This window comes from Pogona vitticeps, chromosome 11, assembly GCF_051106095.1.
Source record: "Pogona vitticeps strain Pit_001003342236 chromosome 11, PviZW2.1, whole genome shotgun sequence".
Taxonomy (NCBI): Eukaryota; Metazoa; Chordata; class Lepidosauria; order Squamata; family Agamidae; genus Pogona; species Pogona vitticeps.
The window spans coordinates 100,692-117,359 of NC_135793.1; the positions used below are offsets into that span (position 1 = coordinate 100,692).

At 47.6% G+C, this 16,668-nt stretch overlaps 1 protein-coding gene across 4 annotated transcripts in view; it reads right to left on the minus strand.

Annotated features, from left to right (window-relative positions):
• Window positions 1-16,668, minus strand: part of EDA (ectodysplasin A) — a 41,293-nt gene that overhangs the window by 15,122 nt on the left and 9,503 nt on the right. For all 4 annotated transcript variants that reach the window (XM_072981147.2, XM_072981146.2, XM_072981145.2 and 1 more), the window contains exon 2: window positions 5,144-5,249. In XM_072981147.2, the coding sequence (XP_072837248.2) occupies window positions 5,144-5,249 (106 nt within the window). The remainder of the gene's footprint in view (window positions 1-5,143; window positions 5,250-16,668) is intronic.

Consider the following 16,668-nt stretch of genomic DNA (forward strand, 5'->3'; position numbering starts at 1 on the left):
AGAGAGATCGCCATGCGGTGGAGACAGCGCATGGCATTGGATGAGCATCATGAAACCAGAGTCTTTTGGATGTGAAATGGGTAGAGAGTGAATGTCAGAGCCTCCAAGATGTGAGAATAAAGTCACTCCTAGAAAACTGGACCAGCTGACCTGCCGACTTCAATAACAGGTGCCAACTGGAAGAGGCTCCATGTCCCTCTGGCCCTGCTCATCCTAGCACCACTAAATGTTCTGCTGAGAAGGAGCAGGTGGGCTACCCCGCAGGAAGGAGGAGGAGGAGACCGACCATGAACTGCTCATGAAAAACAACAACAGCAGCAGCAACAGAGTAAAGCTGAAGAATAACACTAAAAGCATCATATGCCCCCCCCCCCAGAATTTAAACAATATTTTTGATCAATCTGAATTCTGCACAAAGAACAGATTGGTATTATTAAATTCAGCTGACCATGAATCAGAAGAACCATGGGCTGAAACCAAGGAATAGTATTGGGGAATAAAGCAAAAAGACAGTTCTTTTAGTTAAACATAAAGAATACCCCGGGTGAGTAACTGATGAACAACTCTTAAAGGCGACTTTTCAGTAAAGATAAAGACAGAGAGAACTATTAAAATACTCAGTTGAAAAAAAATAGATAAGAATAACACATCCACAGTTTAAGGGAATCTCCTTCTGAATTTCTTGCTTTCTCAGTAGTCTCAGGATATTTCAGGTTTTAGAAGAGGTAGTCTGTGCTAAAAACAACACAAAACAAAACAGGCCAAAAGAAATAACAAAAATAAAAAATAATGATGACAAGAATGTTGTGGCACCTCAAAGACAAATTGCTACATTTTAGTGTGAGCTTTTGTGGACAAGTCCACTTCCTCAGACCATTTCAAGATATTTTAAGGCTCACTTACAGATGGAATCACTCCCTAATACGTGAATGAGGCCCACACCTAACCGTGACAGCTCACAACCGTGGCAGATGTGGCTTCTTGTGCACATCGGCTGCAAGCGTGTCAGTGAAATGCTAGTCTTTTCCAGACTCCCGGACAAGTAAAGAAGGCCTTCCAGGGAACAGGTAAGAGTCCGCTCACACTTTCCACCACAACTGCACTGAAATAACTTTGGCAGCTCTATTTCAAAACATTAAGAAATGACAGCTTGAAAAAAAAACAAGAAGGAAAACCTCAGACATGCAACTAATTACAAAATTACTCAAATACTTGTCCAACTTGGTCTGAACTTGTCTGCAGGGGAAAAGACATATTGGCAAAGAGAGGAGAAATTGTGCAACTGTGAGCAAGCAGCACTTTGCCCGAATGCAGGTTACAGACCAGGTGAGGCTTCAAGACCAAAGTGACAACAGCAGGGAGGGAGGGAGGAGGCTTTGCCGGATGCTTCCTTTTGGCCCACCTGTGCCGTAAAAACAGCTTCGCCAGCTTTCGCACTGCATACACTGGCAGTGCCTCTGAGCAGATGGAGGAGTGTGGTCAGGGTGACCTTGCAGCCCATTTCAAAAGCCCCGCCAGAACTTGGGGAGGCTCTTCGTCTATAGCCTCAGCCACAGCTGGCAGCATCACACATTCGAACCCAGCCCTCGGCACAACTACCGAACCCTTGAGAACATCTCTGGTTACTGGCAACTGCAGCAGGCCACAGCTTGTGAGTATCGTAAGGGCTTATTTCTCTCAGCAGTTGCTCCAGTTCTTTCTTCACCTGTGAGTAACAAATAAAATATGAAGCAAAAAGCTGCTGACAGAAGTCTTAGTCATCCGAGCGAGTGCAAACGTTTGTTTCTCAACAGCCAAAAATGTCCAGAATTATAGCAGAGAGGTTCATGGTCTGGGAAATCTCCCCCATTGATTTCTTTCTAATGCCATCGTGTGGTTTTTTTGTGTGTGTGTTTGTAACTACTCTTATGACAAACAATAAATATATGTGAATATAATAAATACAGACAAAGAACAAAGAAATACAGTAGAGGCAAACTAGAAACAGATGAAGTGTCTGGCACCCGCTGTTGAGGCCAATCAATGGAAGATCAGACTGAGGCATCCTCCAGGTCATAAACAGACTGCATAAGGTGCTATCTCTCATGAGTAAGGTCTAAATTAATAGAGCCATGTGTACAGTGTGTATTGGTAGACTGGCCACTAAATATTCTGCTGATTAGGATGTGGCACTTCCATTAAAATTTCCTGCTCCTACTAGGATTCATTTAATCTCTCTTGGATCATCCAGGAGAAAGAAGCTTCGGATCATTCCGAAACGACCACTCACAGTGAACTAAACTGGCAACAGTTAAACAGACGTTGTCACCAAAACCTCAACACACGTCTGAGAACTCACAGACTTCCTTCAGGTCCTGCCTGTTTCAATTCCACCCCATCCCTGCTCCCAGATTCAACTCAAAGCAAGGACCAAGGGCCACCTCGCCTGAAACCCTGAGCTATCGTGAAGACAGGAGGTGTGTGTGTGTGTGTGTGTAGGGGGAGGCCCATTTCAGCTGCACTTGGCCAGTTGCCCTGGCTCCTCTCAGAAGCATGGCCACCTTTCGTGGCCAAGTGGGACTGGCTGGGAGGGCTGCAACGTGACACCCTCCCCTCCCCTCGCTTTCCCCTTCAGGCATTTAGGTGGGAATCCAAAGAGTTTTGTTTGTTACAGAGCTGACAGATGTTGCCCCAGTTTTAACATATGCAGACTAATACGTTTAAATCAAATATCCAGAGGCTTGTTGGCTGGAACTTTCACCTAACCCAGCTCGCTCCCTCTTGCTTCAGCACCCCCAGACACACATGCACGGCACACTCGATGTTGTGCTGTCACGGAGCTGCAGCGGTGTCTCTGTGCAGGTGAAGCCACAGCCTCTCGGGCCCTTTAAGCCGCAGCTTCTCGGGAGACCTATAGGCAGGCTGACCTATAAGAGCAGCTTGTCGGACAAGGGGCGGTGCCGTTTCCTCTCTTAAACAGAGGGACTGTGTGGGACTATGAGAGAGAGAGAGAGAGAGAGACAGAGCCTATTGCCCAGGTGTGTGTGTGTGTGTGTATGTGTGTCTGTCTGTCTGTCTCTCTCTCTCTCTCTGTGTCTGTGTCTGTGTGTGTGTCTGTGTGCGAGGTGAGCCCTCTGGAAACAAATGCTCAGGAGAAGGGAGTGCAGGAGCACATCATCCAGGTACCGAGGAGGTGATCCAAGCCCACACCTTGCACCAAGGCAAACCCAGGATATGTTAGCAAGGCTGGGGCTGGGGGTCTAGAGCCCATTACTCAGGAAGGGGTCACTATCCCAAAGGGTCCAACGACATGAAATGGTGGCTGGTTGGAGAGCTCAGTGCTTTAGGCATCTCTGACTGTGGAGCCAGAGGATGGGAGTTTGATTCCCCCACTGGGCCTCCAGGGAGAAGACCCAGTCTATGGGGCCTTGGGGTCAAGATGCACAGTGGTCCCAGGCGGCCCCAAAAGAAGGCAAGGGCAAACCACCCCTGAGTGTTTTCTATCCAGAAAACCCTGATAAGTCAGAAGGGACTTGATGAAATTTGTTTGTTTGTTTGTTTGTTTGCTCGTTCGTTCGTTCATTCGTTTGTTCGTTCGTTCCTTCCTTCCTTACTTACCAGGAAGGCACCACACAATCCCTTCCCTCCGTGCCCTCCATCCCCCACCACCACCCCACCCCCAACACTTAAAACGGTGTCACACTTAACAGGAGCTACTTATCAAGGGTATTCCAGAATAATAATAAAAATAAACATTCAGGAGTGTCTAGGGAACTGAAAGCCCTTGTGATTATTACGGTGTTACTTTTTGGAAATCTGGCAACAAGGACATCTTTTCAACCAGGAATTTGCAAAATATTTCAGGCAAGGCAGAGAAAGAAACAAGCTACGTGAGAAGCTAACCATGCCACAAAGCCTGGGTGCCCACTTTCCTGCAGATCTTTCCTGCAGGGCCACCCCTGCACACAGCCCTCCAGAGACACGCATGGCGGGGTGGAGGACAGAACAGCCTACCCGGGAGAGTGCAGGCTCAGCTGCCTCCCACCCCCCCCGTCTCCGTCCCCAAGCCAGCCTGGCCAGGAGCAGGGGTCGAATCAGAGAAGGGTCTGGACCTTCCCAGATGTTGCAGCCTTCCAACCTTCAGATTGAAGACACCTTAGCGTCAATGCTGACCCACAGTTTCTGCCATACTCTTAGATGAACAAATCTCACTCTGCTCGACTTATGCAGCCCCTTGTATTTTTGGTGACTTCTTTCTTTGGAAACCTGGGGTGAGTGGGAAGCAATGCCTCTGCATCACTGCAGCCACAGTGGAGGAACAAGAAGACATGCAGAACCCCAGCCCCAGGCCCCCCTGGAGAACCTGAACATTTCACAGAGCTGCAGGGCATGGCTCTGTGTGTGCCTCAGCCCCTCCCTGGCACTGCCTCCAAGGAAGCCCTCCCTCCCCCCAGAAGCGTGCCACAGAGGCAGTGGGGCAAGCTAGATCCCCTTTTCTTGCTTCAGGTCCAGCCTGGAACATTCCTGCCATTTCCTAAGTTTGCACTTGATGTTCTGCTTTTTGGCTGCTTGACTTTCTCCATGTAAAAATGATCTCTCCCCACCCGGGGCCACTTCCTCTCCTCTGCTTACATCTCCTCACTTGGACCAATTATAGCTTGTGGGAACAAAAGCTGTACGCTGGCAAGAGAGTGCCAGAGGCTCAGAAAGTGTCTGGCAGGATGAGCTGTTCGACATTTTAGGCGCTTAGAAGTGGCATTGATTTCCTTTATGGAGTTTGAGCTACAGAACAATGGGAGAAGTTTCAGAGTCCAAATGAAAGGGAGGATAAGCTAACATTTCAGTCTTTGAAATCGTCCAAATGTGAACACAGCAATCTTGGAAATGGAGAACATACTGTAGAAGAAAGTATTTCCATTACCAAAACACTTTAATGAGCAAGGAAAAACTAATTCTGCCAGGAGTAATTGCAAGAGGAAAGCAGCCAACATCTAGTGATAAGGAAGCTGACATCCCGTTAAGATGACTAAGAGGATGCAGCTTGTGCAGTTAACACTCTGAGGGCCAGCCGAAAGCAGGAGGTGGTCTCATATACAAAATGCTGTGCTATGTTCTTGTGCTCACAAAGATATTCAACATAAAAATAAAAGTGATGCAAACTCACCCTCTGGTCCTTCACTGTTTTTGCTTCTCTTATTCCTGCGGACATGGTGATTTTCTTCCTGAGAATAAGACCTTTCTTCCATGGAGAAGAAATTCAGCAATGCCACCTGAAAGCCCATTAAACAGAAACTTAGGGGAGAAATAATAAGCAGCACAGAAACTTCTCAAAGTCAAAATGCACCACAGCGAAGGAGTCAAGACAAATGCGAGAACCACAGCAGGTGCCAGCACTGCAGGAGTGGAGGATTGGTTCACATGTTTATTTTGATCCCAGTCTTTTTAAAAGGTGACCTCTTAAAGGTTGCTTCCATACAGAAGTGGGCAACTTCCACAGGCCAAAGGCCTGTCATACTCTTCTGCACCCAAGTTCCTCTCTGCGGGTGGGGTGAGGGGGCTGCATGTATTACCAAATGTGTGATAGAATGAAAACTGATTGTGCTCAAATATTAAATCTTTAAACGTTTGTAATTCCATGTATTTTATTAATATATTATGAGTTGCCTTAAGTCAGTCTTGAAAGACAAAAATAACACAACACAACATGTAAAGTCATGATCAACATTATATTGACAAAGCAGTGCAGGGCAGTAGAAAACAAGCACAAAGTTAAAACAGGATTAAACTGAGGTCTTTCAAGAAGCTGCTCATCGCTGACATTGTTTGACACAGGCCCAGCTATAAAAGGAATGCAACTCTTCAGAAAGTAGAAAGACCTACAATCTGCTTCCCATAATAGAGAAATTATTTCATGAGCAGCATCTCCCCAGTCCTGCTGAAGGGACCATTCTTTGGCTCTAAAACAACCATTCCCAATGAGAGCCATATGCCCCCCGGGGGGGGGGGGCTGGCACCTCTGCAGGGGGCCACAGACTGAACAATATTTCTATTCACCTGTTCATGTCATATCCTTGTTTGACAGGTGGCTCTGGAACCTGAGAGGAGCTCCTAAGAGGGCTCTGGTCTTAAAAAGAGGCCATTCCCACCCCCCTGTGAAATAAGGAAGGCCTTGGGTTGTGGGCAAACAAGGATACAAGAGGAACAGATGAATCGGTGGGAGCTTTGAAGTGAGTGCACGGGGGGGGGGGCTGCTCTAAAGAGAGGGCTCAAAAATTCATCTTCTAAATCAAGAGCAAAGATCCTGAGAGATAATTTTAGTTCCACAGAGAAAGTGAGAGAGGATCTTGTCCTTGACAGTCCTCCTTTGGTGAAAGGAGAGGAGAGCAGAGGAGAGGAGAAGAAAGGAAAAGGAAAAGCAAGGGAAGGGAAAAGGAAATATTCCACAAAGCCAAGGAACCCTTTTGGGACAAAGCAAGATCTGCTTGAACAGCTCAGCCCAGCCACCCATCTCCAGAATTGGACATGGGTGTACGATGCTAACACCACCTGCGCGCAAAGTGCTCCCTGGGGTCCTCTCCCACCTCTCTCAACTGCTACCAAGAGGGACAGAACCAGGGCAAGGCAGAACTGAATCTGGGGGCAGTGGGCTTGGTCTGAGTCAGGATACCTGAGCAGGGAAGCACCTCCACCAGGAGGGCAGCTAGTCATGGAAGTGAAACATGGCCCCTGACCTTCTCCAAAGGGCATGTTTGCTGAAAGGAAGGCGGGAGCTTGGCCAGAACTTAGGGATCAAATCACAAGCCATGGATTGCTTTTCAAACAACAACGACAACAAAAGAGATTCAACGAATGCCCAGCTGCTTCCTGAAGCCCCTGCCCTCTTAGAGGCCAACTGGAGCATCGTCGGCTCCTGTGAAAGTGGTGTCGTGAAGATCAAGAGAGAAGCCAGGCAGGAAGGCCAGCAAAGAGGTCACCCTGAACCTTTCCCCAAAGGATGCCCGGACCGAACGTCTTGCAGGCAGCAGAGTCTGGATTGTGCCAGGCTGTTCCCTCTGGTGCACTTTAGGGCTCTGGAGGAAGCCCCTCCCCTCCCTGGTCAGCGCAGGAGCTCAAGCTGAGCAACCCCCTCCGGCTGGCCCAGTTACAGAGTGGCCACAGAGTGGAAATAAGTGGCTACAGCGTTGCCTCTTCTTGGCTGTCACATGGGGACTAACCGAGGCTTATGAGAAAAGCACTTCAGCTCCTCAGCCCCAAGCTGAGAAACCTTTGGCAAGCCTCTCGCTCCGTGCTAAAGGCCGGGAAGACGGCGAGATGGGAACTCTGCAACCCTCCAGCTGATCCACACTCCTCTGGCTCACACATGTTCTTGCTAACAGCTGGGATTACACTTGAGTGCATCATTGGGCTCATTACACAGGTGCTGAAGCAAGGATAAAATTTCAAAAAGGCTGGGATACCTCAACACCGAGGAATGTGTGATTCCCTTAGGGAGGTCACTCCGCCCCACATGTTACTTCTCAAAGTGGTAATATCCAAATAAATTTAATGCAAACTATTTTCTTACAAGTGAAAGCTAGCATTTGGGGGAGGAGGCAAGAAAGCCACAAATTTAATTTCTCTGAGTCAAAATTTGCCTTTTCTTAACTTTGGATATCCACAAGTAACGGTCTGCTTGGAGCCCCTCCCCCTGTGGACCTCCCCCCCCTTTAGGGGGGTCTCTGTTTCTGCATTACTGTACTAATGGCAGTGTAGAAACAATAGTGGTGATTGGGGGGTGGAGCATGGTGTGTGTGTGTGCGCACATACACGTACATGCTACATCTCCTCTTCTACACAGTGACCCAGAGGGGTGTGTGGAGAGAAGAAAGGGAGACAGAGAGAGCACTAGGATGGGTGGGCGCTTGGGGGAAGGGAAGAAATCCTTAGTTCTGGGAAGGGAAACAAGCCCTGGTTGGCAGGCGGGGAGCTGGAGGGAGAGGAAGGCAACCAAGGTTGGTGGGTGAAGGACAGAAAAAGCCTGGACCAAAGGGGGGGGGGAAGGAAAGAGCACCCCAGCAGGTGCAGGGGACAACAGATTCCTAACCGGGTGCTTCAATAAAACTGCACCCCACCTCCCAAGCAACACAAATCCTGAGACAGAGAACAAACATCCAGGCCAAAAAAGCGACCGAAGAAGGAATTGCTTCTATGGAAGCCAAGAGGTTTCTCTCTTTTTAAATTATTCCTTCTCCTTCTTCAGTGGCGTTTCCTTCCATTCCATGGTTTGGTTGGGCTGTTCCCTCTGCTCACTGCCAAATAATCATTCCAGTCCCAGTCGCTCCACACAGGCCGAAGGCATGCCTGTGGGGTTCAGGTGCCTTATGCCTTTCTTGATTCAGGGCAAGGGTGAAGTGAGGCTGCAGTGGGAAACGCCAGCCTACGGATCCGCTCAGCCCTCTGAAGAAGGCAGTGCGCCAGCAGCCCAAGGGGCCAGACGGACACAGATGGCCTTCCCAAAGGACTCTACTCAAAACCAGACAAAAGTCAGGACAAGAGATCCAGCCAAAGAGATTGTGATCTAAACACACAAGGAACCCAAGCAGGACAGGAAGCAAAGCCATGCTTCAACCTTTGTTGGACTTACAAATTACAGTATATGATACAAAACACCAACCAGCCAGCCAGCCAGCCAGCCAGCCAGCCAGCCAAGCTAGCAAGCAAGCAAGCAAACAAGCAAGCAAGCAAGCAAGCAAGCAAGCAAGCAAGCAAGCAACCAACCAACCAACCAACCAACCAACCAACCATGACACTTGTGGAGAAAGATGGGTTCCTTTGAATCCATTAAAAAGAAGAGGTGAATTTACTGTACCACTTTCAAGAATGAGAGACCTACATTAATGACATTTTTGGGGGTCTCCTACTATGATGCCACACACTTCAAATGCACAAATGCTGGTTGCTCATCCACCAAGCTGGTTCAGAGAATTCATGGCAAAAGGGAGAAAGAGTAATGGCGTCTTGTCCGGAGCACAAAACACAAAACACTTGCTGGGGTTACTGCAGGTCTCCAAATCATTCTCCAAACATTGCTGCTCACAGTGGGGTATCTGTGTCCCCACCCAACACAGAGGTGCTCAAGGCACAGCAGAAACCCAGAAGGTTTCTGGGTCTGCTGGCCCTAGGACTGGATGGAGGAGTCCCGAGGGTCAGCAGCACTGTGCCTCTCCGTACTGGCCACACAGGGAGTTACAGGTGCAGCCAGTGCAGGCCAGTGGGCTGGATGGCCGAGTGCCCCCCCCTTCTGCTCCAGCCCAGACACACAACCCTGTTCTTTGCTTCTTCATTCCCCATAACAACAAGGGACCTCGATCAGGCAGCAACCAGCTGAGGGATGATCAGCTGGGTGGGGAGAGTTTCCTCCCACCGAGGCACCTCTTTAGCGCCTTTCAGGGGATTCTCCTCTTTGAGTCTCTCTCTGCCAGGTCCTCCTCTCGGGAGTGCTATGCTTTTGGGCCATCAGCCATTGTCCCACAATGTTCCGAGGGCTCCCTTGTCTCCCACGATGCCAGTTCTGCCATCTCACCACCTTCCTCCTATCCTCACACGGCTGCCGCTTCCCCTCTGGTCTCCGCAGAGTTTAATATTCGTGCACCAAAGGCATCCCCTGCCCCTCCCCTCCAAGCTCCTCTACCTCCATGGCATCAGCCATGCCTGGGAGCCAAACCCCGTGCTGAAGGCTTGGACTAGAGAGATATTTTTGAAAAACCTTATCAGACATGATAGCAACACAACCAGACTCTTTGCCAAGGCTGGCATCTCTCATAATGTACAGTATTTGGGGGAAAAACAACAGCACACAAATTACATCCTTAAGAGGTAGTAATTAAAACATCAACAGCAGTGACATTGCCAGATCACATAACTGTTCCAAACATATATTACAATGTGCACTGAAAGAGGAGAGAGAAGCCCATCTTTGTCCGAACACGAATTGCTCTGGATGGGGAGAACGTTGTTTGTTCAGACTGTTGTACACAGTTTTGCCAGAAGCAAGAATACACAGAGAAAGAAGAAAACAACAACAACAAAACAACAACACAGGAAGTGAAGGACAGATCATATACACAACAAAATTGAAAACAGAAGCACCACCAAACCTGAAGTCCAGGGACAGTGCCTAACCAGAGGAGGCCTCCGTTGGCTCAGATGCCAAGAGGCGGTTGCAGGGGTAGTCGTGTGGATGCCCACAGGGGCTGACAAGCTGCCTCCAGGGCCCCATGAGCTCAAGGCGACCTCCCTCTCTTGCACTTTTCTTACACTTTTCACATGGCTCTCACCTGTTTCTGCACACCCACACCCTCTTCCTCCTGCTGGAAACCAGAGGCCAGGATGGTTACAGGAAACATGGGATTCTATGGCTTGTCTCCCTGCTTCCTCCCTGCCCCTTGTGTGTTTGTGTGTGACCAGATGTGGGTGGACGGGGGATGGCCTAATCCAGCATGGCCCACCATCTATCCTTCAGACTGGGCAGCATCCTGAACCGCTTTTGCCCGCCTGCAAACATAAGACATCTGTCCCTCTCCTGGGACTTTTTGCACCCTGTTCCTTCCCACCCCTTCCCTGCATTGCTAGCACTGAGAGCTTAAGCTTGTGGCCCATGGACCCAATTTTGATGGACAAGTATTTCCGATTTGGAAGCCAGCCATGCAAAACCCAGGAGAAAACATGCCTGCTGTCCCCACATTTCACTTTACACAGGCTCTCATTCAGTTTAAAAATACACAAAATGCCCAGCATGGATCCAAAGGAAAAGCCAGTATGTTTGGCAGGCATTCTTTTCCCTCTCCTTGTTGGTATGAGTTTCAAGCCAAGGGATAAGTTGAAGAGGGATGTCAGACTAGTCAGCAATGGGCAAAGGGCCTGATTCTGGGGTGAGTCCTTCCAGAAGGGGCATCTTTCAGAGACACAGGTAGGCAACCATCGCCAGCCACTGTCCTCTCTGAAAATTAAAGTTTGACAATGGAAGAGTTGCTTACGTATGCTTATTAAAACTCAGCTGAGGAGATGTGAGCAGAGTTTGAAGCTGAGGATGATGTTCGGGAGGCAGTGATCTGGACGGAAACAAGCAAAGACACCCCAGTGGCTAACTTGAGCAATTACTCTTCCAGAAGCCCTCTTCAGAATCCAAGAATCCTGGAATGGTAGAGCTGGAAAGGGACCCCAAACATCACTGAGTTGAGCCCCCTTCCACTGTCAGGACTCCGCTGCTAAAGCATCCCCGACAGGCGGCCACCTCTGCTTAAACGTCTACAGTGGAGGTGGGTTTTTTTTTTTTTTTTTTGGTGGAGGGGTTGATCTGACAGAAAAAAACCCACCGCATTCCAGGAGACCCTCCTTCTGAACTGAATGGATGGATGCCTGCGGCAAAAAAAGAGGCACACCTACTGATGAAAAAAAGAAGCAGCAGGAGGAGGAGCCTCTCGGCGATGCTCTGGGCACCAGGTGGAGCCTCCTGCCTGCAACCACAAAGCTGCCATAGGCCACGTAAAGGAATTCACGAAAGTGGCTCTCAGAGGCCCTCAGCGACCCTTTCCCTTTCAAAGGACAAGCAACGTTTCACCCAGTCCAACAAGCAAGTGTTGTGTTAGACAAGATGTTGTACTGCAATAACAATAATAGGAAGATGAACAGAGAAGTGCCTGAACTAGTTCATCTTTCAGGACTGAGTACACTGTCAGAACCAGATGTTTTATACTCTGCTTTCCAGATGTTTCACAGCTGGTCCACAGCTGTCTTTGTTAAAGTGCAATTTTTACATAATAAGCCACTGGAGGAAAAACTAATTTCCAGCAAAACTTAGTGGTAAAATGAAAATCCCACTACAGATTTTTACTCCATGAGAGGCTAAAGCATCTGTCCTGGTGTTATGAAATGAGTTCTTTCTGGAGTCTTGGTGAAAGCCAAGGAAAAACCAGAAGGAGCCAGAGGGGGTAACTCCCCCACGAGGAGCTCTTTGTCTGTGTGCTTGTCCCATGGCTTCCTTTCTTTCCAGGCTGGAACTGAGAGCAGATTTTCAGCGATTTGGGGAGCTGTACCCACCAAGATGCCTTTGTGCCTCTGCACCTCTCTGACCCATCACACCGATCAGAACAGCCACCCTAATCCTGAACAGGCCCCAGTGCCTGAATCTGAAAAGCCCATGAAAGACTTTCAGCTGCTCAGATGAATACTGAAGCAAGAAATATGATATTAGTCTGAGTCTCACACTGTTGCTAGCCAAGTATGTATTGCTTCTAAAGAGCATGGGGGGAATATTTGAAAATCTAAGGATAGTCTTAGGTAAACAGTTGAAGGGATTACAGGAACAAAGAATAAAAAAATGTTATAGATCTGAAAAATGCCAAGCCAAAATGAAGAGCTTTTGCAGTCAAAGAAAAAAATGGTTTCATATGGAATTAACTCAGCCCCAACTACTAATATTCTGCTCTTGGATGTCTGAGCAAAATCGTCGGGTAGAATGTGCAAAGTTATTCCACAAAACACTCAGCTTTCTCACCTGTGGCACCTGTAAAAGGGCTGGCATGATAGCTCAGTGAGTTAGGTATGGCTCTGCAGAGCCAGAGTTCAATTCCCAGTGTGTGCCTCCTAAGAGAAGAGCCAGCCTGTGCAGCCTTGGGCAAGCTGCACAGCTCCAGAGCGCCCCCAGAAGAAGGGGATGGTGAACTACCTCGGAGTATGTCTAGAAGCCCCAGAAAGAACTGCCGTAAGTCAGAAACGGCACATAATTAATCAACAAAGAGCAAGCATAATCTCTGGCAGAATTCTCTGTTTCTTATGCACCAGACTTTTATTGGTATAAGGAAGACCGCAAGTTCTGATGGCTTTATCAGAAAGCAGGAGGGGGCAGAGGTATCTCTCTTAGTTCTTATACTTGGGTCTCAGGTACCAAGTGGCATGTAAAGTTCAAACTCACCACCTCCTGTCTTTTTTTTTTTTAATCTGAACCAAATCTGGCAGCCTGAGTATGATAAATAGGCAGCAGACCTTGGAAGCAGGAGGGAGACAACCAGATTGGGGCCCTAGCCAAGAGACCCTCCCACATTTTGCAGGAAGCCCAACTTCTGAAGGGGCCCCACCCATATTCCCATTGCCCTCAGGAAGGGACAAAGCACCTGTGTGCCCATTATTCTCTCTGCAGTCAGGGGAATGTTCTGCCATCTCTCTCTCTCTCTCTCTCTGTCTGTGTGTGTGTGTGCGTGTGCGCATGCATGTTGGGCATAATCTCTCTTTCCTAGAGTTGCTTCATAGGTGACAGGAGGCAAAAATAGGAGCACAGACTCTTAGCATCTGGAAGACACTGGAGATCATATAGTTCAGCACCTTGGCATCTCCAGTAGAGTTTTCAGCCTCTGTTCTCAAAGCGCCAGGCGAAGCGAACCCTCCCCCAGGGGAGGTGGTCTCTGCTGCTGAACACTTTGACCACGTCGACTTCTACTGAACTAGTCCTCCTGCATCCCTTGCCTTGATGGTTTTGTGCTTACATGCAAGACTTTGCATAGACTTCTGGTTAAGCCCACTAACTTGTCCCAGGTTGGCATTTCCAGCCTGTCAAAGAACATCTGGACTCCAACTTCTGGCTGGGTCTGGTGGGAGCCCAAGCCCAAAAACATCCTGACAGGGTGCCCCCAATACATGGCCCAGTTGTTTTCATGCAGCCCATCCTTTTTAACCAAAGGCAGCTTTCACAGTACCTCCTGACCGCTAAAGTATTTTGTCATTTTCATCTATTGGTTGAGAGCTATTGAAAATCAACTGGCTCTGTACAGACATGATACCCAACGACATGTTGTAACAACTGCCTGAATTGTCTCAATTTACTGTTTCACCTACAAACTTCAAGGGACTTGTTTTTAAACACCTGAGTGTTGGTTGACACATTCCACCCTGTATTACTCATGAGGTTAAGCAATGAATACAAACATGGCCTCCAAAATCCTTGGAGGATTACCTTCATGCGCTTTCAATAATCAAGCACCCCAATACACAAGGCATAGTACCTGTGCTTACATACTAACATGAGTACAAAAGAAGCCTGGGCTCCTGAAAAAGTCCTCGGAAAGAATCAAGCCGCCACCAACTTGCTAAAATGCTGGACTACATTACTTGGCACACCGGGTCTAGCCCAAGGAGCCATGATCAGGAGCCACTGGTCGACGGCTTAGTTTGCAAGCACCCAAGCTTTTAAAGATGGCTAGGAATTTTACCTGTGAACATTATCAACATTTTTTACCAGACAACTACAATTACATACAAGGACCAGTAATTATGTAACAGCAACATTGTGTTCTTCAACCATTGCTCCTCTCGTCAGATCCTCTCTCACCAAGTGAACATGAGGAGATGGTGGAGGAGGGTCTGTGCCATCACGATTACAACTTTGAACAAAGGGAAGCCATGCAACAAAAGGTGTTTTATTGTCACTTTTGGAGTTGATTTCATGTGTATTAGTGCTGAACTTCTCCATCAGGGCAGGGCACACTACTCTTCCTTCCTACCAGGGAAGGTAAGCCTTTCTGTCCCCTTGTAAGAATTTGCTATAATGAGTCCAGCTGTTAAACAGAAGCAGCAAATGAAGTCTTTTGGAGAATTTCATTATTCTTCACAACAGCGAATACCCTCTGCAAGGCTAGCATGGCTGCTTGGTCTGAAATTGGTTCCATTTTATGAAGCACCTGTCTCTGAAAGAACACATTGGGACATGCCCATGATATGGGCAAAGAGGTACCCAGCGTGCTGCACTCTCTCCAGCATCTGGGTTGGTGTCTCTGTCGCAGAGGAACAAAGTGCCACAGGCAGAGGGCTTTAAGGCAAGGCCCCCGAGCATTAGCTGGCACAGGTTTCAATGGGAGACCCACTCCATAACCCCTTCCACATGGCTTCACTCATGGCGCTTGCCAAACCCAAATCCTTTTCCCAGACTTCTTCAGAACCATAAGCCTTACTATACAGTGCATTAATCAGAAGCGCATGTGTTTTGGAGGCCATTCCTTTTTTATTTTCTGCATCAAGTGCTATCAGCTGCTCCACTGAAGCAAGTGGGGCAGAAATCTGTTCTCTGATCAGAGAGAGGGAGGAGAAAAACTGTACACGTTGCAGCTGAAGCCACGAGGATCTCCACTCCGCCTCCCACAATTATGTCCAGAGGTGAAGGAGGAGAAATCATGAAGGTCAGCACATTTTGGCCAGCCTGACCTCACAACAGACACTCATGTCTTCCACTGTGTCTTGACTATGGCTATGCTCTCAACATGGAGTTAAACTTGAAGATTGTCCAGAAGTTCCATATAGTGTAGTAAGATGCAGCAGCTGAACTGAGTGTTATGGTGACAAGATAATATGACTTCAATACCAGAGGGCCCGCAATGGTTGCCAGATGTTCTACAGTCCCAATTCAAGATGTTTGTTTGTGTTTTTTAAAATAAATTTATTAAACAAACATCTGACATAAACAACATAAACCTAACACCACAATAAAATACAATTACATAATGCATCAGTGCCACCATCACCCTCAGGGCTAGCATTAATAATATTTTTAACTTTCATTCAGTCCATTTTCTCTCCAAAACTTCATTGTTTCTTCTCTTGATGTACAGTATACCCCTTTCTTCTCCGAAATACATACAGTATTCGAAGAATACACTCCACATTTTCTTAAAATCATTATTTTTTGATGGGCCTTATTTTCATATCACATGTCAGTTTATCTTTAATTGCCATATCCCATAGTTCTCTGTACCATTCCTCTAAATTGAGTTGGTTACCATTTTCCCAGTTTCTTGCAAAAATTAACAAGGTGTTGGTTTCAACCCATAAAGCGCTAAAAGGTTTGGGGCTTGACTCTCAGAGAGTTTTTTCATGGGCCCTTGAGATGTTAAGACTCTCAAGAGGGGCTCTCCTGAGAATGCCAGCACCTCTGAAGACCTGGCTGACAGACATACAGGGGTTGCCTTTCCCTTCTGCTCCCCCTAGACTAGGCCCCTCAAAGTCACAGTTCTGCTCATGCTGCTTATAGGAAGTGGTCCTATAAGGACAACATGCTGCTCTCCCCTTGCGAGACCAGTCTTTCAGACTGATCTTGCAAGCTGTTTGACGTTCATTGTGAGGATTTTAATTATGGCAATGATTTTGATGGTTTTATTCCTCAATCTGTTTTCTATTTGCTTATTTCTTATTGCATATTTGAAGATGTTTTCCAACCATCTAGAATGCCTCTTTTTGTGTTTTAACGGAAAAATGGGATAAAAATGTAATACAATACGGTAGTAGAGTACTGCAATTAAATCCTCATTATCACTTCATTTTTCACCGGGGAGGGGGAGCCTGAATGGGATCAGCCATGTCAGATCCCTTGTGAATGGATGTACGTGGAGAAAGCAACTTTCTAGGGGTGTGAATCAGGTCAGCAGTTCTGTATAATGTTTGTGCTGCTGCTGCTGTAATTGCAATGCATGCATTTCTGTTCTAGCGGACTGGACTTTTTAACCTTTCCTTGTTTTGTGTTGCCACAGTTGTGTAGCCCCAGCACCTTGTTTTGCTCACTCCAAAGCTTTCTAGGTTGCCTCCCACGTCACCTGCAGTCCATCGGAGCATCCTGAACCTTCACTATACCTTTGCTCGGGAGGGTGTGTGAGTTAGAAAGGAGCCTCT